Genomic DNA, 22,222 nt, shown 5'->3' on the forward strand with positions numbered 1-22,222 from the left:
CACACACACACACACACACACACACACACACGCACACGCGCCCTACCACCACTACCACCACCATCATCTCGAAGTCATGGAAATTAAAAGACAATACACACACACACACACACACACATATAAATACTTAGCAGCATTTCCAGAAGTAGGAAACAAGAAGTGAAACATTAGCTACCTTTTAGGAATAGTAATACTTAATTTCTGAGTGTTCTGCCTATTCAACCCCTTAGAAATAAGGGGGTCTGAAAGCTTTGAAAAACGCTAGAAAGAATGTTCTTTTTCTGGTCTGAGACTGGGTTTCTTTCTTCATTTTGGATGATTTGAGATGGTTCCCTAATACTGCCAACTCCCCATCACTCCCGGCTGCTCCCGAGAGCAGTACCCAGCACCTGTAACAACATCTGCTTGCCTGGCACCACACTGACCACTGACTGCTCTTCCTCCTCATTCCCTGATCACTGCCATGCCTTTATCTATGAGGCCCCATACCTGTCCCTCCCCTTTCCTAACCAGCCACACGCTTCTCCATTCCCTATACATGTGTGTGCATGAGAGACACACACCTCTCACACGTACGATGCACAAGCAGCAGCATCACTATAGTATATTAAGTGCACATTGTCATGGAAATTCACCATGCTAAATTGGGGCCAAAGAACTTATGTTTCTTGTATATACCTTGGGGCCAAGATTTCTCAAACATTATGACATGTATTTTAAAAATCAAAATAATACAGACGTTTAAAAGTGGTGCTCATGACACTCCATAGCACAAGTACATCGAAGAAAAAAGAATGTATTACTGCATCTTACTGTGTGCTGAAAAGGACCCGGGACTCAGAGCAAATGAGGTGTCTTTGTCCTCAAGAAGGAAATGGTTGCCCTGAGCAATTTCATCAACATAAATGGTAGAAAATACATTATTGTGTGGCCTTTTAAAATGACAACTTGAATAAATAAGCCAGAATGTTATAGCATCATACTCATAAAACCATGGTTTTCCGATGGAAACAATAAAATAAAACCACCATTTCTGTAGTTTTGAAAAGATTTTGTGATATATTTTGGTCCTTGGAATCTCTTTATCTTAGAAGCTAGGAGCCTATTCTAAATAGGCCACTGGGCATAGAAAATTAATGTCAGTATCAGTAGTGATAACCAATTTTTCTGGGTATTTCCATGATTCGCTACTTGGATCAGAGCAACCCTAAGATCTTCTTCACTTTCTGCTGACACAGCAAAGTCCTTTGTTTCAATTAAACCAGAAAAATCTACAGCATTTGTGTCAACAGGGTTCAACATTTGGAAAAGATTTTACTTTATACCCTTAAATTAAAATACTGAACTGATTAAATAAGGGCACCGTGAGAATCCCTCCAAGCCCTACCCTTCACTCTGTCCCTGTCCCTGGAACTTGAATTAGTCCTATCACCTTTGCATTTAGAACTTATGAAGAAAAGTTAACTAATTTGCTCTGAGTGTAACATTAAGGTTATAAAATATTCACGTTTTAAAAAGCATTGTGGTGTTTTGTACCATGTAACTGAATGCTAGGACTGGGGCTGTGTTTTGTACCATCAAGTTAAATGGCTAGAATGTAGTGGTTGTGCTTTATACTACCAGCCTGAATGGCCAGGATTAGAAGCAAGTGTACTGGAAAAACACTGGCAACTGTAAAACTACCAGACACCAGGCTCCTTGGCATCCTTTAGTTCTCAAATGCAGGCATTAAATGAACAAAAGAAGCTACCAATCTTTAACTGGTTGTCCTATAGTGACTTAGCACATCTTTGCCCCAAGGAAATAATACAGTGAATGAATCCAAAATCTTCCCACGGGAACCTGCAAGCCTTTCCAAAACTGATGTTCCTCAAAACTGCCACTACTTACACCTTACCGCATACCCCATAAACCAAGCCCAATTCATTCCTGTAAAGTCTCAGAACCACCCTTGTTGGCAGTTCTCTGGTAGCAATTAAGACCCACTGAGCATCTACCGTGTGTAACAAATGGCCTTCGCAAATACTAAGAGATGGGTGCTATTATACAGATGAACGGGCCAAGTGCGGCAGATGCAGATTTCTAACACATCTTTTCCAGACACAGTGCTGTGTCTGAACCAGGCTTCCTCCCCTGCTGTCACCAGTAACTACTCAGCTCTTCCTTAAGTCTCTCAGCCCAGTGCACCCAGGCACCTTGCTCTCTCTCCACAGTAAGGGTTATGCAGAGACCCTGCAACCTCCCAGCTCACTGCTCAGCAATTCACCTCCTGCACTTTCTAAGGCAACGCCAAAGCTGCTCCTCCTCCTCAGCCTCCGAGATGGACAGGGACTCTTCTTCAGTGGGAGTCCAGACGATTGCTCAGCTTGACCAAACCAAAAGCAGGTTCTCAAGACTCCAGTGGCTTATGCTGCTCTGCCTAGTGGGGCGCTAACTCATGCCACCAAGCTGCCCTCTGAGTACTATTTTCTCTTCATGGGTTAGTGCTGTTGTCAGCTCTGGTCAGAGGAGCTTCTCTCTCCAGTGGGCAGAGCACTACCGTAGAGCCATAACGGGTGAGCTAGCTGAGAATTGGGGACTGCTGGAGATTCACCCCTAAGGTGATAGGTATACCAAGCCCTCGTGGCTCAGGGTGCATCAGACAGGGGCAAAGAGAATATCAGAGTCAGGGGCTGGAGAGATGGCTCTTTCAAGGCCCCAAATTCAATACCCAGGCTCACATGGCAGCTCACAACCATCTATAACTCCTGGTCCAGGAGATCTGATGCCCTCTTCTGCCCTGCTTGGGTACTGCAGGCAAGTGTTGTTCATACATTCACAAAACACTCATTCATATCAAAACAAATGAATTTTTAAAAAGAATATAAGAGCCAGGGCAATGGGTGAGTTGCTGTGCAATTTTGTCTTCTGGGTATAGGACTTGTACTCATAAACTCACACAATGGCAATTATCTACATGTGATATATAATGGCAATTATCTACATAAGATAATCTCTTATAGTGTAGGGAGGGACTCAAGAGATCCCAGCCCTCCGTGAGGATTTACTGGTAGTTGGTGGTACCTGGGAAAGAGTAAGACATTTACTTCAGTGGTACAAGTAATGCCCATGCGCCAGTAAATAAACCCCACCCATGTTCAGGTAATCAACCCTAACCCTAAGCAAGCTCATTAAGTCATACATACATAAAAAATGAGCACACTTAAGTAAAAGGAAGCCTGATGGGGAAGATGAAGATGATCAGTGTGAGAGAAGGGGACAGAAAGGTAGGTAAGATCCAAACACATTAGACATTATGTGTATTATGTATGTATGTATGAAACAATAATGAGCCCCTTTACTGTGTATGGTATATATAAATATGTGGAAATATATTTATGTTTATATATTTAAATGTTTTATACTTATATGCAATTAATAAATTAAGTCCTCTGAAAAATAGGAGAAAGAATGCAAGAACCTTTTGGTAGTCTTCATAAAACTGAGGTCAGAAAACACCACAAAAATGAGCTCACCACAGCCCCTGAGACTTCCCTTATCAGCATCCCATCTCAACATCCACATATGTGGAGGGAGAGAGGACTAGGAGAGGTGGTCCTTTGAAAGGAAGGCGATTTGGGCTATGTAAGTCTTACAGTGGTATACAATACACCCCATTCTTATGAACAAGTTCCTGGTTTGTAAGTTTACTGACAGTTCCAAGATCAGATCTCATGGTTCATTTTTAGTCATCTGTGGGCAAAATAAAGTTCTCAAGTGAGGTCAAACAAAGCTGTCCTTTTATTTAGTTCATATACAACTGAATGAAACTTTTTTCTATCAAAGGTGGCTAGCCTGCCAGAGGCCAATACTCCATTATCTCTTCCACCTCGGAAAAACTCTCCTGCTTGGTAAAGCTTTGTTTGCACAAAGGTCCTGCTGTGCTTCCAAAGTTGCTAGCCTCTGCCCCTTTCCTTCACTTCCTTCAAACCAATTACCGTGAAGCCACGTGACAGATTGAGATCCAAGCTCCCCTCAGTGGGAGACAGTCACCCACCACCTGTGTTAGAAACAAAGCTAAGTGGCCTTCCTGTCCGAGTATGCTTGCTAGCTCAGTGTGGGCGGTGGCACACCCTTTTTTTTTTTTTTTTTTTTTCAGAAAGAAACTGTGTTGCCTTCTGGTTGGGGTACTTCTTTGTACACTACACAGCCCATTCTTTGCCAAGACAGGAAACGAGTAAGGTTTCTGCCCCCAATGTTACAAAGATTATGAAATGGTAAACAAGTATCCTTTTCACAAGCTTTCTTGCTACACTTTTCTCCTGGGGGTTTCCTTGATGATTCCAATGTGTAAAGACCTCCGAAGACAGCTCTGTAGCTCTGCCAGTGCTAAGAACAGCAAGGCCGTGATGCATTACAGACACAGCACACGCAGGCTGACTCACCATGCTGTGAGTTCAACGATAATGAATCAGCAATAGACATCTACTACCCGATCAAAGCCGAAACACACCTAAGACAAGTCCATGTTCCTTCGAAAGAAATTCATAAAGGAAAACTGGGGAAATACAGAATATATTGCAAAGGATTACTAACATTACTAACAAGTTGTTAAAATCAATACTGAAAAGGATGGTGAAGGAGCTTATAAGGCCCCACCCCCTCCCTGTGGGTCTGTGGTCAATAAGACTATTGGGGGAGGGGTGACTTTTTTTTCAGTAGTGTAGCCCAGATCCAGAAAGTAACCTTGAACAAGAAACTAACTAAACTCAGTATCTCCCTCTCCCTCTCCCTCTCCCTCTCCCTCTCATATGCACACACACACATCACACACACCACAATTTAGGAGTGATTAAAGTTGGAGAGAAACATGTTAGAAATACAGATATCAGCAGCAGAGTAGGTTAAAGAGAGGAAAATGGTGATGAACTCAGCTAAAATCCATCCTAGAAATGATGAAACTATCAAACATGTTTTAAAATCAGCAAAGGATTTAACAGATAAGGTAAAGGTTGCTGGCCCAAAGCCACATAACACAGGGTCCAGAGGTGTTAATTCCTTGACACAAAAGCACGAAGCACCTGTCTCAGGTGCTATTCTCTAAGCAACTATCCCTAGTCAGGGACGCTTTTTCTTACAAGATGAATTTTTGGTACAACTTTTAAGTTGTTATTTTTACGTGTTTTATATATGGTTGCTGCATATCTGCTAAAACTATTTTAGTCTGCCCTCCCATTATTTATTCCCATCTAGATGAAAATTTAAATAAAAACTATCTCCCCACTCATCAAGATTGCTTCGGCTATATTTATGGTACAGCACAGACAAGCTTCTGGGAACAAGAACTTAAAATCCATTATAGTTTCTATTAATAATTATAGTTACTAATTGCTATGAGAACTTTTGGGATATGCTAACATATAGTTAAAAGTAAGGCCAGCCCAAAAGCTACTATAAATAGACTTGTATGGTCTCACAGAAGTCATGAGAATTTTGTACTATGGAGGGTGGGAAAATGAGAATGTGACTTTCAGATTTGTTAGGCATTGTTAGAATCCATCCAACAGCCAAAGTCAGGAACTGTACACTTACATACGTCTTTATAAATCATCTTTTTAATTACTTTTTTGGGAATTATCACGTTCAGACAATTGTAACTCTTTTTTTTTTTTTTTTAGGTTTTTCAAGACAGGGTTTCTCTGGGTAGCCCTGGCTGTCCTGGAACTCACGCTGTAGACCAGGCTGGCCTCGAACTCAGAAATCCAGCTGCCTCTGCCTCCCAAGTGCTGGGATTAAAGGCATGCACCACCACGCCCGGCCGATTGTAACTCTTAAGGGAATCCCACACATGATTTTTGTTCAATGATGTGTCTGACACTGTACAAAGAGAAATAACGTAGCCCATGGAAATATGAGCACTGGGAAAGAAGGGGCCTGCCTTAGGTCGTGTGGCCAGGGGGAGCTCACTGAAGTTAGAGCCGACTATGGCTGGAATCTCTGAGACCAAGCACGAGGCTATTCTGGTATATGCATGCTAACCAGGAGAACCGCAAATGTAAAACCCCTGAGGTAGAAGAATCCTACCACACTTTAGGAGAGAGATGAAGCCCTCATGATTTGTGTGGAAGACAGATGAGAAAAAGGACAAAACAGGACATCAGAAAAGAAACTGGAGCCAGTCACCACCAAGTCTGTAGGCCATGGAATGGGCTTTCCATCTTTTTCTCTAAGAGACCGAGGAACCAAAGGTACAGGTAAAATTACTGTATACTTTATTATTCGAATTCTGGCTGCCTTGTTGGTAGAAATGGCAAACTGAATGGAATGCTGGGTAGGGAGCCTGGGGCTGCCTGAGGTAGACAGTATGCAGCTGAGAACAGCGCCGGCCTGGTCCTAGCTGGATGCCCAAACCACTGAGCACAAGGCAACGGCCAGGAGGGTGAGGAGAAGCTGGCTGTGCTAGGCAAGGGCAGACCCAGAGGGCTGGAATATACAGCTGCAGAGCCTTCAAGTGGGGACCGGAAGGGGCCATTAGACAACGACGAAGAGGGCTGGCTATCTCCAGAGAGCAAGTTATCATGTGGAGAGTTGGGGAGACTCCAGAAGGAGCTTGTGAAGGGATGCCATGATGAAGAGGTGCAGGAAGCTCTGGGCCGACAGCCAAGGGCAGGCATTAAGTCAGCGGTAACAAGAAGTAAGCGGAGGATGGTCGTTTGGGAGTTCACTAAAAGTGTTAGGACAGATGACAATCGATGGGGAGAGAAGGGCAGATGAAGAGAGAGAGAGCAGCAAAGACAGCCCTGGGTCCTCTGACCCTGGAGTCAGGCAGGCAGGGACCACGTCAGTCCACTGAGGATGTGTCCCCCGTGACAGGCTCTGCCTTGGCCCCGAAAGAAGCCTTGTGACATGTCCTAGTGAATACTGAGATGGGTTTCTGATAGTACAACTGAAGGCAGAGCCATGAGCACTCTCATAAATCCCTGAAGGAGGCTAAGAGCGAGGTCCCTGGTGGTCTAGTGAAGAGCAGTCAGCAGAAGCCAGAAGGCGGGTTCCTGCAAGACAGGCAATCAGACGGCCTGGTTAACGTGCAAGAGACCCAGACGCTGGCGCAAAACTGCAAAGCCAGGTAAATAAATTAGCTTTAGGCTGGATCATGTGTATGACAGATCATCTCCATCCACCCTGCCCCAGGAAGCCGACTCTGATGTGTCGCTCTAGGAATCTGAATGTAAAATGCAACGGCACATGAAAGGGAAGGGAGGAGAGGCCTCACCCTAACCCCGGGTGAGAGCCTGTACTGTTTCCTGCCATCCGGTGCTATCAGCAACATCAACCGACACCTGGGACAGTCTCACGATTTCCAAGGGTGGGGTTCCTGCTTTCCTTCCAGACGTGATCTACCTTCAGTTTGTGAGTTTTAGTCACGTTAGACATAGTTGGTCTCTGCTTTCGACCGGTAGGCATCTTTTCCTCTCTGAATTACACAGCCCTAGGGCAGCTGATAAAGGTCAAAGGTCACTTAATACTGAAACCTGTGCATTCTGGGGTTAACTCTCTCCTTTGCATTCTTCTCACTTACTAAAAAGATTCATTCATCTTAAATTAGCCAAGATAATGGAGGCCCTTTCTGGGGGTTTGGTTTGGTTTGGTTTATTGTGGTAGACGTTTGTTTTGCAGGCTGTCGACCAAGGTCAAATCCTATGCATCTGAGGCAAGTAGAAACCACTGGGCTACAGTCTGAGCCCTTGACATGTTTTAAATTTCATAGCATATATACAATATATCCCTAGTTATGATAGTTATGTATGCAGTAAGTCTTGTTTACTTCTTTTGAGTAAGGTCTTACCGTACAGCCCATGCTGACCTTGAACATTCACATATCTGCCCTCAGATCTGTGCCACCGGATTATGGGAATGTGTCGTCATGTCTGTCAATACAGCCAACTCTCTTGAACTTATTCCTACCTGGCTGGCAGCTGAGCCCCTCTCCAGCCCAACTCACCCTACTTCTGAGTTTAAGATTTTGAATTCCACATTTGTCTCCCAGCTTATTCCAATTATCACAATGTCCTCCAAGTCCATGCATATTATAAACAATTAGATATTCTTTCAAAAGGCTCAACAGTTTTCCATTAGTTGCCAACTGATCCTGCATCTTGTTGAAGATTTGCTCTCTTACATGTGGACAAGGATTCCACGCTGCCCACGGTGCTGTAGAAATGCTTGCGCATGATCATTCTGGGGACAGGAACTCACTCAGCTACTGGGGACAGGAACTCACTCAGCTACGGCACCAACGCTAGGGGCACTAAACATTTCAGCAAATGGAGACTTTGCTGTCAACCGTGTTTGCATTCTGTTTCAACAAATACAGATGGCTACCTTCTGGGAACTCATTAGTGATATCAGTTTTAAATGTTCACTTACTGTAGTTTCTACATGTTTAAAATAGTTCACAACGAAGTGTCTGAGGGTGTGTCAACAGACTAGAATAAGCCATTTTTATTTAAGGGAAATATCTGAAGATACTAGCCCTTGCATTTTTAGGTCAGAAATCCTGATAAGCCGCTCTGTGCCTTCTAGGAGGCTCACAGACCAATCCATCAGAAAATGCCAGCAGCACGCATGGCCTCGTGTGTCAGGCTTGTGAAAAGACACCTACACATGGGAGACTTCCACTCTTTATGACATTTTAATAAAGGCAATTACCTGCTTTTGAGTTATTCAAGTTTAATAAGGTCAATTTTTCTTCTTAGGGAACACAAGAACGGACTCCAGGCCGTCTGACTCCCTGTATATTCCACAAGACAGAATTTGCCCTCTACATTTTGACTTCACTTATAACTAAATGTCAGTCTTAGTCTGATGTCAACCTCCAGGATAAAGGGTTGACAGTGATGATCATGGCATGTATGTACTAAGGGAGTCTGAGGCAGGGACAGCTGCTGTTCAGTGGACACAGAGCTTTGTGGTTCTGTCTGGCTCACCTCTGGACACCCCACTGGAACCTGGAGCTGAGCTCTGACTTCATATCAGAAGGTGACATTTTTGGAGGCAAGGATAAGAAGATTCGTGTATAAAAATGTATCTACAAAGTTAAGTACAAAGCAAATGCTATTCCATTGGTTCTTCTATCGCTCTAGGATCTGGACTTGGAATGAAAGGCTGACTGACACTGTAGAACCAGTGTTGACTGTGTTGCCAACAAGGACCCCAGTGTGTGTCATGCCACTCTGCCTCACAGGATAAGTAACACATACAGAACTTCCTAAAGAAAGGACTACATCACAGATAGGTTTCAACTGTAAATGTAACTTTTATTGACAGATGCAACTGTTGTCTCACAGGCTTACTACTGAATAAGCTCACCCTTTCTAGCTCTTTCTGAACTCTGGCTGGCTGGTTCAACTCAGCTGTTCTGGCCAACTGATTCAATCTGGCTTCTCGCAGCTTCTCACTGAATTGCTCTGCTTGGCCTCAAACTAGCCCATGCAATGTGTTCTAATATTCTGGCTCCTTCCTATTCTCTGGCTTCAACTGCCTCTGTATGAACTCACAGATGAACTCAACTCCACTTTACTCACTGAACTAAACTGAACTCTACTGCACTGTCTGAATTTAACTGAACTGCCCTCAATGGTTAGGGATTAAGGGTATATACTAAGGGTGTGCTGGTATTCCAGCCAGATCATACAGACCTAGAAGGCCTTTGGATAATGATCCCTTGGCAGAACAAAAATGTTGCTAGATTAAAATTCCTTCACATTTAACCAAAATATCCTTAAAAGTCTGTCTTCACCTAAACTTTTAATATTCTTCAGATATTCAGATCCTATTTGGTGAAGCAAAAGTTTTACCAAAAAGTTAAATTTTCAAAAGTGTTAAAAAAAAATAAATTTAAACAAAAATTTAATTTTTAAATACTTTTTATCAGCACATTTTGAAGGCATGTTAACTCTTTGGAGCCACGTATGCCAGATGGCAGCTTTCCTTGTGCTTTAGCAGAAAGACAAGTTTGGTCAAACAAGGAATGGCGGACATGGGGGAAATTCCTGCCATGTTTAACAAAGGTTAGCTTTCTGGTTTGATTTTGCAATCTTTATTTACTGACTTTATTTTTAAAATAATAAAATTGGTTTCCAATTCTTAGTTTTCTCTTTTTTAAAAATTGACTTTAATTCCTTCTGTTATTTTCCCTTTCATAAGATAAACATCATTTCCAAAACTAATTGCATAAAGGTATGGGTTCTAGGGCAAGGTGGACTAAGAACTATCAAGAGTAGCATCTAACCCACACACAAAATATTTACTCCTCGGTGACTCAGCTCTGCTTCCATAAAAGGGAAGGGCAAGATGTCACATGAATTAATGCACAAAGGGCATGGGTGTCTGGCACATATTAACCTCTACTTTAAGTTTGGCTGTGATTAGTATAATTATTAATTATTTAGAAGTTTCTTGAGTTTTTGTTTTCCAGATAGTATCAGTGCCTGTAATGGGAGTGGAGAGCCATTTGTCTTTTTTTCTTTTATTATTATTGGGGTTTTTTTTGTATTTATTTTATTTTTAACTGTGTATGTGTGTCTTTGTGTGGGTATGCGCACGTGAGTCTCAAGTAGGGTGCCTACAGAGAGAGTGTGCTGTCCCCTGGAGCTGAGGCTACAGAGCCTACAGAGACCTGAATGTGCTGTCCCCGGAGCTAGGGTTATGTTCAGGTTTGAGCAGTTGAGTGATAAAAACTGAACATCCATCCTCTGTAAGCACAGTGTGTGCTCTAACCTACTGAGCTGTCTCTTCATTCCCTAAATCCTTTTACACTTCATTTTTCCTAGGAAATGAGGACCAACTAATTTCCTTCTAGTTCCCACCACAATCAGTGGACACAACATAGATCATGTTTTGCAGGATGAAAATACAGGAAGTGTTTATACGGGAAAAGGAAGTGCAAAAAGAACTGGATCTGATCATAGGACTTCTCAGTGTTCGCAGCAAAGGTGCCTGAACCCAACGGGAGACTGCGTGTTCCTGAAGGTAGGGCAGGAACGTCTGTTTCCTCTGTCCGTATGGAGTAAACTGGAGAAATGGCGGGCTTGGATTTGGTCCTGGAGGCTGAGCCAGCCATAACAAACAAGGTTAAAGTTGAGGCAGAACTCACATTTACAACCGTGTCATACGTCTACTGTGTTTTAAATGTCAACAGGATTTACATATGGTGACACTGCACTTTAGAGAGATCAGAAAGCCAGGAAACAGAGCTCAGTGAAAGAAACTTACAACATAAATTGATGGTAAATAAGAAAGTCCAGAAATTGGGGGTCAGGCAGAGGTTACTTTCCCAAAGTATAAGTGACGTTAACATACCATGCACATTCTTTGAAATCTTCAGAAATAGCATATTTTAGGGGATATTCTGAAAGCATACTGTTCCATGAAGTTACCAAAAGTAATTATATGAGAGAATTGGGCTGTTCAGAGTTTAATACAAGAAGCATAACCAACAGATGACAGAAGAGTAATTTCTTGTAATAGTAGCAATCTAAACATTATTTCAGGGCTGCCATAAACAAGGACTGTAAGCGTTCTTAGCACATGGCCTAGTGGTAAAACCTCTGCATCCATACCCCACCAGCAGAAATGGTTAATCAACTGCTGAGTCATCTTCAAGGTCCCCTTCCCCAATTTTATCCAGCTTCCTAGAGATGCCACCCATTTCCTATCAGTGAACTAGACTGTGCTACAGAGAGACTTGAAAGACATTTTTAACTGGCCACAGAGTTCACCAGAACAAAATGAAAGGGCATTCTAGTGAGAATAATAAACAGATGCCACCATCATGGCATGGCAAGAGTAAAACGCCAGGGCTCTCTTCCTCTAGTACAGTCTAGTGAAGATGCCAACCTCACCTGCTGACAGGAGCGGGCTAAGAAACTGATACGTTGTAGAATCTGCCCCATATTTCCCTCCAACCCAAATGCCACCTGTCATTCATATCAGCACTGCTACAGTGACGTAAGAACACGCTGGAGAAGCCAGAGCCTTCCTGGCTAGTGTGATGTAAGATCACGCTGGAGAAGCCAGAGCCTTCCTGGTTAGTGTGACGTAAGAATACACTGGAGAAGCCAGAGCCTTTATTATAAATGTACTCGCCTTCCAGTATACCATGGGACTATTGTGAACTTAAGCTTCTCCACTCAACCTTTGATCTAGCAGCTCTAGTTCAAAAGTCAGTATCGGTCCATTCTAATCCAGCAGAAAGAGATTCGCATTTTAAGATTATTCTACATAAGGTTTTAAATAGAATTTGATAAATACTGGTATCCGTATTCTATCATCCTTCTTAGACCACCACCAAGACACATTCCCATTTTTTGAGTGTTATCATAACTATGAACAAGCATAATTAATTTAGGGATAGTAAGGTTTTAGTTTAAATTGGCTAAACAAACAAAATTTTCGTTGGACCAAACCTTTTTTATAAATATAGGGAAGACATGTATTAATTTGGTATGAAAAGAGGATTCTCATCATATGTACTTGGTAATGAGTACTTGGAATTTCCTTTGAATTTTGTGACTACCCTCAATATGCCTAATTCAGGATTTTCCTTAAGGAGTTACACACAATAACAAAACAAAATTGGATATGCATGGATGAACAACTCCTTTTTCTTTTCAAAAACATTTTTATTAGATATTTTCTTCATTTACATTTCAAGTGCTATCCCAAAAGACCCCTATACCCTCCCCCCACCCTGCTCCCCAACCCACCCACTCCCACTTCCTGGCACTGGCATTCCCCTGTACTGGGGCATATATAATCTTCGCAAGACCAAGGGCCTCTCCTCCCAATGATGGCCGACTAGGCCATCTTCTGCTACATATGCCGCTAGAGACACGAGCTCTGGAGGTACTGGTTAGTTCATATTGTTGTTCCACCTATAGGGTTGCAGACCCCTTCAGCTCCTTGGGTACCTTCTCTAGCTCCTACATTGTGAGACAAAGTTTAGAGCTGAGACAGAAGGAAGGACCATTCAGAGACTGCCCCATCCGGGGATCCATCCCATCATCAGCCACCAAACCCAGACACTATTGCATATGCCAGCAAGATTTTGCTGACAGGACCCTGATATAGCTGTCTCGTGTGAGGCTATGCCAGTGCCTGGCAAATACAGAAGTGGATGCTCACAGTCATCTATTGGATGAACAACTCTTATCTGTTGCTGTCCCCTCGAATATAGGGTAAACATGCCAGGTGCAAAAACTACTATCAGCAATGCCTACTGTGTTTTTTTAAAAATAGCTGCAATTCTGAAATAAGGCTAGACTCAATCCTACATTAGAAATGGGGACTAGGGCTGGGGTGTAACTTGGCACTAGAGGGCCTATCTGCCTTTGCTTCTAATTCTGCATACTAACTAGAGTGAGGAGGGTAGTTCACTCAGAATTAAATAACTATAGGCTTGCAAACTGTGAAAGATTTATACTTTTCTACTGGGAATGAACAACCAACAGTTTAAAAAATTATGCCATAATGCCTGTGAATGTCATGAAAATATTTGAAATTCTAAGGCACCATGCGCCCACTTCAGTCACTGTAAATGGTCAGTGACTATACCTTGGGATGTAAATGTCAAGTACCGTGTATAATGTGACATCTTTCACATTATACATGGTACTTAGAGCACACAAATGGAGGACTCATGGGGGAAATTTGAAGAAGAGAAAGAGAATACAAAAAAGCAGTTATGAGGGAGAAAAAATAAAGAAGAGGACACAGGAAGCTGTACTGGGAAGAAGAAAGGCAAGCGGGAACTGGTAAGAGAGACTGGGGAACAAAGCTGGCAGGAACCAGAAGGGGAGCACTGCGTTATACACTGTCTGACTTTTCTGGTCCCTCAGCCTGTGGGCAGGAATCCCCACCGATAAGCGGTGCTATTTCAAACCTCTGCCAGCTTTAGCAGACTAAAAGAAGTACTTTAATCGATAGAACTTAATTTTTTTAAAAAAATCTTTGTTTGTCTAGAGAAATCTGACTTAGCATTAAAGGTATGCTGGAGTTTTAAATGCTCTCCTGGGTAGAGCCGTGTACCCTCAGACAGTTTTCTATAGTTGAATCCTACCGGGCATAGCTCTGAAGGGAAAAATTGTATGTACAGTCCTCAACAATCTCATATTTTAAAAAACTTTATCAAGCAGCGTGTGGAAAATGCTTTCAAGAAGCTCTTCCCTGGAGGATCTGGCCAAGGTGTGGTCTGCTTCCTGGGGAATGGCCTATGAGCAGACTTTTTAAGTCATGCACCATCTTTATTTTTTAACATTTTATTTTATTTTAAATTATGTGTCATCAAGAGTTGGGGGGGGGGCATGCATGTGACTGCAGGTGCTTCCAGACGTGCTTGTCAGCTCCCTCTGGTAGAGCTAGGGTTCCTGGGGGCTTTAAGCCCTTGATGTGGGTGCTGGGAACTGACATCAGGTTCTCTGCAAGAGCATTCTGGACCCTTAACTTCTGAGCAGTGCTTGGTATTTAAAAATTAATCTAAATTTCTAAAATACACAATATACTCTATACACTTTTTTATTTTTGCTTACATTGGATGAGATTGAAATTATATTTTGGGTTGAAATTATATTTAAGTTTGATAACTTTATTAATGAGTCTAAGATCAGGTGATATAGATTAATGTCTTCATGTAAATTAAAACTTTGATCAACTGACTTCCTTTCTATAGGCTTTGTCAGTCATGTGACGTGAGCATGAGCCTTTCTCCCTGGCTCACAGGACCTCACACACTCAGTCTTCACGCATCACACCCTCTTTCTTTTCTGGACTGAGTGAACAGAAGCCCAATTATTCTGTTTCGGCAAAGCATACGGGTCTTTAAAAAAATCTTTCCAATTCCAAATCTTTACAAAATACTGGTCACTCAGCTCATAATTTTCAGATATGAAGTGAAAGGTTGTACCTCAGCAAATAGTTGGGAAGATTAAAGATATAATGAGTCCTATTAATTAAAACTAACAATTATCCAAAGTAGCATAATAGATTATCAGAAAGAAATTGTGGCCTAATGTGTAATCGTTCCAAAGTAACTGGTGAGGCTCCCAGATTGATCCTCTGAAGTCAGCCAATAGGAAAAGAAACAACAAAAATCACTTTTAAATGTTGTCTTTTAACTGTATCCGTCAGTGGAAAGCCTGGAATCTACTTGTACTTATTTGAGAAACCTGTTAAAATATCCAACATCCTCTTAAAGATCCTTCTATGTTTAACATCTAAATAAAACAGTCATTCAAAATAAACGTTCACAGAAATGAAGGGGATTATTCTAAGTAAGTACTGTGGAGCTACGGATGGACTAGAGCTCTGCCCAGACGAGATGCTTCAGATTAGCATTCCAAACACCTGGGCCTTTTTTTTTCCAGCTTGAGACTGGAATTAAAACACACAGAATATAAATTGCACAAAGCAGGATTTATATGATTTCAAAAAATATGAACCACACCAGTAAAATATGAGTGGAATAAACCGAGGAGAGTAAGATAGAATATGTAACAAGTGAAGCAGAATCCTCTAAAACATCCAATTTTCGTAGACATACGTGCATAGGGCGCAGGCGCATCTCCCTTAGAAACTGCATGTGATGAATGTGCTTAACAGTTTAGATGTGCTGATTCCAGACTCTAAAACATAACCAGGAAAAATGGCCACACGCCAATCAACCATAGTTACATTAGCAATCAGAAATCACTTTTATTCAAATAGTAGCATCATTCCCTTAAAGGGAACTAAGCTTAGACTTATTTTCAGAATAAGTCTAAGAAAGACTGTATTCAGGACTTTAAAGGCCACCACATCATGCTTTCTTTGAAAAAAAAAAAATTGAACAGCAACCAGTTGGCTGCTGAGCACATTTATTTCCCTACAAAGTAGTAACTTTAATTATTACAACAAAGCAGCCCTAACACATCGTCCTGAATATACCTTTTAAAGGGGAATGTTCAGTCTGGGCCTTAGGAAATTGGTTTTCCTGCCTTCCCAACAATATTGCTTGTGAAAAAATGATGGAGTAGAAAAATGGAATCAAAAAACCACTGATAGTGATGTTGAATCAACAAAGTGCAGAAAAATGCTCCTTTTCCACCATTGCCAATTTGATTTTACTACAGACAAGTTCTTACTGCTGGCTTCCCTTCAGTCGGGTATTGCTGAGCCTATTTCTCGTGGCTAATGAAACACTTCCTCTGCTTTATGCTACCAAAAGAGATTCCATGTCCACATCATGGTGAACTGCCTTCTGAAGGCTGAAGTATTAGGGCAGGCTCCTGTGCCTGTGGCTTTGCTCTACAGTACTCTTAGAGAAAGCCTAGCTTCACAATGGTGACAGCATAGTCTGTTCCATGGTGGGCAGGTTCTTATCTGACATGAATTCCAAGATGTGGAAAAGGTTTTCTATCCCAAAGCAAATTATCTGCTTTCCCAGAGATATTAGCTGTCCTAAGCAAAGAAGAATAAACATCGTTCTGAAGTTTTAAGTAAAACTGGAAGAATTTAACGTTCACAATTCTCTGTAAATTAACTGGACGACAGGAAGAGGGGTTACGGATACATGGTAATTAGCCACCTCCAGTTGTTTGTGAGGAAGAGGTACGAACACAGGGAGCAGGTTGCAGACTTCAGCTGAGTCCCTACAGGTCTCACAGAACTGAGCTGGTCCCTAGAAGACACAGAGCATCCCTGGGTGTGGCAGGGAACAGAGATAGCTCTGTGACTGAACCACTCAGACTGAACCACTTTCCTCTTCTACCAAAAAAAAAAAAAAAAGTCTCAGATTTGAAGTTTAGAAATCCCATTGGGAAATTGAGTGTATCTTTGGATACCAGGAAACTAAAGCATTCAAATTCTGAGGCCCTTCTAATTCAACACTAAGTACGTGGTACCTTTTGGTCAACTATGTCCTGTGGTGCATCCATGAGAAGAGATCTTAGCTTGTCTATGACTAACAATGCCATAAATAGCCTTCCTTGTATAACAGAATTTAAACCCCAAGGGAGGAGATGCCGACTCTCACCCTTTGTTATGAGATAGAAGCTCATTAAATGAACAGATTTACTACTTACTGTTAGAAATCTTGACATCTCTATCACAAGCTTAGACTCTTTAGCACTGTGTTACTCAAAGACTTTCAACAGAGATCTTTAAATAAATATAATTCATACAAGAATGTGTGACTTTGGACCGCTTATATTATACACTGCCACACAGCCCAAGCCTCAGAGAGCAGCTGACATCTCCACTAGGGTGTCGGTCTACTAACCAGCTCTGTCTCAACACAGTCATAAGGGGGAAAGAAAAAGAAAAGAAACCTCAAAACTACCAGTTCTCCACCCAAATGCCATTCATCCAAACCCCAGAGCTTGATGGAAATCTAAGACAAACTCGTTTTTCCTGACATCAGTGCTGCATTTAAAAGATTTAGAAGGCTAGAGATTCTCAAGCCCATATTTTACAGATTTCCTCACATAAGTAGGCTTTTGGCCAAATGACCTCCTCCTGCTTTCAACATTCATCAAAATGAGTCAACCACAAATGTATTTATTATGTTTTCCTATAGTGAGTCAGTTCTTACAGATGCTATTTTTTTCATTTCCAAAGGTGTAATAATTAAAAAGCCACATATATGTATAATTTCAGTTTTAAGCATTTCTCCTACCTGTAGAGCATTTTATAGGAAAAAACACTGAAGGCCTAGAGTTATATAGCTGGTTCCCAAAGCTAAAACTTTGATACAGTATTTAATAGGAATTTAAAATGGCATTACTCTAGTAATTTGGCCTTTCAAGTTAAATGATAAAATCCCTCCATCTTTTCTGGTGGCATAAAAGAGTTTCTGGGGACCTGTTCCCTACTATGGCTGCAGTCAGGCTGTGGCTCCTCTGCTAACTTTACAGCAGAACCAAAAGCTGCAGATGCAGGCGGCTACTCTCCCTGATACTTCCTTGGCCGGTGCTGTACAAAGGATCTGTGTGGTGGGGGCTGATACGGCTCTGTCATCAGAGACACCCCTCACAGCTTGACAGGAGCACCTTTTAGACCAGCCTTCACTCACTCACCGACTCACGGTTCTCAGAGATAACCGGCTACACGTCTACTAAGGGGCACACCAAGTGACCACTGTCTCAGTCAGTCTGTGGGTTAGGACTGGGTGGTCACCATACTGGCTGTTCCTTCCACTGCAAAGATTTCCATGGCCTCAGAAAAAGCACCAGACAACTCTTGGGAAGGGTACACATACAAGCCCTTTTATTTAAAGGACTAGTTACAGAAATTAATTTCCTAAAATTAAATTATAAAATTGCAGGAACAAGGCTGTCATCCATCTGAGAAAGTTGCTAAAGCACTAGTTTAAATATCTAGGATGAACATATTCAGTCAAAGTATTTGGAGGGAGATAGGAAGGTTTTGCTGAAACGGAAAACTCTGAAGCATTTTTATAAATTTTTCACTTCCAAATCTATGTGAAATGACAGTCACCCGCACTTGACCTTCTGCTCTGTCACCACCTGTAGCCTATTATAGACAGACAGCATCCATGGGATGGCATGAGTTCACTCAATGATAGTTTATGTCATTGGGTATAAATATTTTTTGGAAATTTTCCAATTTAATATTTTCTATCATTAAGAAGTCCCAGTATGAAGAGAGAAAGTAAACATGGTTTATCTTCCACTTATTTCCCTTGATTAAAAGTATATGTACTACATTAAATTGCTATTCTTGAAGCTAATTTTTATTTTTGAGTAACCTCGATGAAGGACTGCATACTACATTAAATTACCTTCTTGTTGCTAAAATTCAAATTTGTAGTAATGTTTAACCTCGATGAAGGACTGTATACTGTATCCTTTCGAGAGGGATCGCCTTTTTGGTGAGAAGCTTGTAGCTCCTACCAGGGACTTAAAGCTGTGCAAATACAAGTCATTAGTAAGCATCACTCAGACAATGCAAAGCACCAAGCTAAAAGTATGAAGGGGATGACAGAAATCATCAATCACTGATATTTTAAACGACTCTTTAAAAGAATAAAAGGTTGGAAACAGCCGCTTTGTTTCTTGAGGACAGATCACTAGGGACTCCTGGCTGCAGAGCAGCGGGAACTTTTAACTGGCCGCAGGCATGGGCAGCCACCGACCAAAGTGCTCCAATCTGTTGGCAGCTGGTCGGCAAAACCCAGTGACAACCCCAGCGCCACCTGGGGACCCACCAAGGAGGTCCCAGAACAGGACAAAAGTCTGGTATCTAAGTACTGGGGTTAGGAAAACACGATGCGCAGGTTTGGCAGCTGCAGCTCCGAGTGAGGGGGAGCCGGTGGGGGGGGGGGGGGTCAGCAGTACCCAAAGCTGTGTGGCCTGTCACATAAGCACCAGTTTATCCCGAAATGTGTTAGGGGACAGTTGAAATCCCAACTCAGGACTCCATTCTCCACTAACTTTGTTCTCTCTCCCCAGGCAGCACACCCCGCTGAGGTAGGAGGTTGTCCCTGTCTCCGGCCGGCTGGCCCCAGGGAAGAAGGAAAAAGATGGAAAGATGCGCTCGCGGGCCACCGTGGCGCCGTAGAGATGCCGTGGTACCTACCATGGTATTCCTGTCCCGGTACGTAGTAGGTGGGGTTGCCCGCAATGTGCAGGGAAATGAGCACCTCGCCCTGCTCCCCATCCCCTTCCAGCTCCCCGTGGTGGGTGCACAGGAAAAAGAAAGGCGAGAAGCGCGGGTAGTAGCCGGTGGCCGCGCGCGCCCTCAGCGTCGCCAGCAGCAGCAGCACGGCCAGGACGAGAGTCCGCGGCGCCCAGCAGCCGCGCTCCATGCCGCCGCGCTCCGTGCCGCCGCGCGCCCCGCGCGCTCTCTCATCCACTTTCGGAGGCACCGGCACGGAGGAGCCGCGCGCGGGGAAGGCGAGCCGGCGGCGGGCTCGAGCCGAGCGGGTCCGGGCAACCGAGCCCGCGGGGGCAAGTTGGCGGGAGACCGAGGCTCCCGAAGTTACTTTGGGCCGCGGGAGCGAGAGCGCGGGGAGTGGGAACCGGGGCCGCCGGCGCCGAGAGCGCGTCGTCCGCCTCCGAGCGCTGCCGCCGCCGGTGTGCACGCGACGCCCCTCGGCCGGGCTTGGGAAAGCGCCCGCCCCCTCCGCACCTTCTTAAAGCCCCGGGCGCCGCCCCCTCCCCCGCCGCCGCCACACGTGTCCCAGCCGCGCCCCCGCCCCCGCGCCCGTCCCCGCCCCCTCGGGCTCTGCCCGCACCTCGGGCTGCGCCCCGCTCACACGCGCGCCTCCCGCCCACGCCCCGCTCCGCCCGGAAGGGCAGGGCTGCCGGGCCGCTGCGCGGACGACGAGCGGCCGGGGACCGACTGGCTGCCCCGGGGAACCGGAGCCCCGGGCTCATGGCTGCCCATTCTGCGAGGATGCACGGGGAAGCCGAGGGCGGCGGGGACCGCGCTGTTCTTTGTCTACGCCGACTGCAACCCTTGCCCCTCGGGGCCCGCCGCCCCCCAGTCCCCACGGCCAGCGCTTTTCCCGGGGACCCGCCCGCCAGTGGCCCCGAACCGCGACGGTGCCCCGCGCGCGCGAACCTTTTCCAGCCAGGCCTCGGGGCCCCGTCGCTGCCCCGGCCCGGGCCCTCAGTGGCAGCCAGGCTGAAAGGGAGATTGGGGGACGGTGGGATTGCCACCTGGAGTAGTGCGGGGACCAGATCGTCGGGCTTCTAGGCTGTGGGGATTGTGGTGAGGGGACCCGACAGGCGAGCTTCGCCGGACTCTGCCTTTACGCGTTGCTATGGGATTCCTAGGACGGAGATGGAGGTAGTAAATTTTAGGTCCGAGTTTATTACTTCTACATGCCATGCATGACCACTGTCACTGGGGTGGGGGAGGGGAAGGCATGCAGAGGAGTGGCTGGCAGCAGCAATGAAGCGGGCCTTAATGAGCTATCTCACGCAGGACTGCGGGCAAGTGAAACCATCCAGAAGCACGTTTTTTTAACCGAGCGAGCACCGCTGGCAGGAGCCCCGAGGCACCCAGAGACCGGAGAACAGGGCTGCCAGGTTTTAATGCTTTTCTCCAGGCTCAGCACCAAGCCAAAATAAGCAAGGCTTGCTTGTAAAGAAACCAGGAAACAGCAATGTCAGAAATGGTAGTCTTTGCCTGAGTTTGGGAGAAGGGCGTCAGAAGGCAAGATCCAAAGGGAGACCTCTGTGGTCATTTCATTGCAAAAGATTTTTTTTTTCTGCCTCTTACCAAAACAGTTTCAGCAGATAGGAAGGACCTAACTGCCTGTTGGTCTCCATTACTTCCAATCCTCCCAAAGTTCAACAGCACACATATCCATACGCGACTAATATTACACTGGTGCAAAGTGCCATGCAGGCTACACAGGCTGTAGATCCTTAGCCTAATGTAAATTCTAACACCACTGGAAGAAGCAAAACTTCCCCCATTTCACAGGGGAGAAATCAGAATAGCTTGCCTCAAGTAAGATGAAGGCTGACCCTAAAGATTCCTGGCCTGTCACTGTCTGCAGCCCTAGCTCTGGAGAAGACCAGCACGCCCCGAATGCCTACTTCGGGCAGGCCTCCTCCTCCAACCTAGATTAGGTTCGGTTTAGCTACAGCAGCCATTATGCTTGGCCAGAGCAGCTGTTTAAATTCAAATTCAAATTCTTCAGTTACATTAACCACATTTTTAAATAACATACAGTTACATATGGCTAGCAGCTATTGAATTAGTGCAGACTTACCGACTATTAGCACTGTCATATACAGAAGAGAAAAAGCCAATGTGAGGTCTAGCCATTCAGTTACATTTGCCAACTGCCTCCTATATACCAAAGGGCTGCATGCCATGCTCTGAGATGTAGCCGACATGTGCTGGACCACATGGAACTCAGAATCTAGTGCTGGGAGAGGGTAAATTCGAAGAGTAGAAAAAAATTACTTCTGATGGAGGTAAATGTTACGCAAAAGCAAAACAGAAATATATGGTTTACAGGGCAAAGCGTGTGCTCTCCACAGAGACATCAGGAAAAGCTTCCCTGAAAGAGCGCAGGGAGAGCTAGGACTTTTCAGTGTGGAAGGCCCTGTGAACATGTGGGCATGTGAGCATGTGGGAAGAACGCTGCAGCCAGGAAACCAGAGTCCAAAGGCCCTGAAGCAGCATTGTGCTTGAACATTCAAGGCTCAGGAAAGGCAGCGGAAAAACA

General features: G+C 44.2%; 1 protein-coding gene across 2 annotated transcripts in view; it reads right to left on the bottom strand.

Annotated features, from left to right (window-relative positions):
- Reln (reelin) overlaps nt 1–20,135 on the bottom strand; it is a 447,612-nt gene extending 427,477 nt beyond the window's left edge. For both annotated transcript variants that reach the window (XM_021190313.1, XM_021190312.1), the window contains exon 1: nt 19,612–20,135. In XM_021190313.1, the coding sequence (XP_021045972.1) occupies nt 19,612–19,840 (229 nt within the window). In that variant the 5' untranslated portion in view covers nt 19,841–20,135. The remainder of the gene's footprint in view (nt 1–19,611) is intronic.
- Between the last annotated feature and the right edge of the window lie 2,087 nt (nt 20,136–22,222).

The sequence above is a fragment of the Mus pahari genome, chromosome 2 (genome assembly GCF_900095145.1).
Source record: "Mus pahari chromosome 2, PAHARI_EIJ_v1.1, whole genome shotgun sequence".
Taxonomy (NCBI): domain Eukaryota; kingdom Metazoa; phylum Chordata; class Mammalia; order Rodentia; family Muridae; genus Mus; species Mus pahari.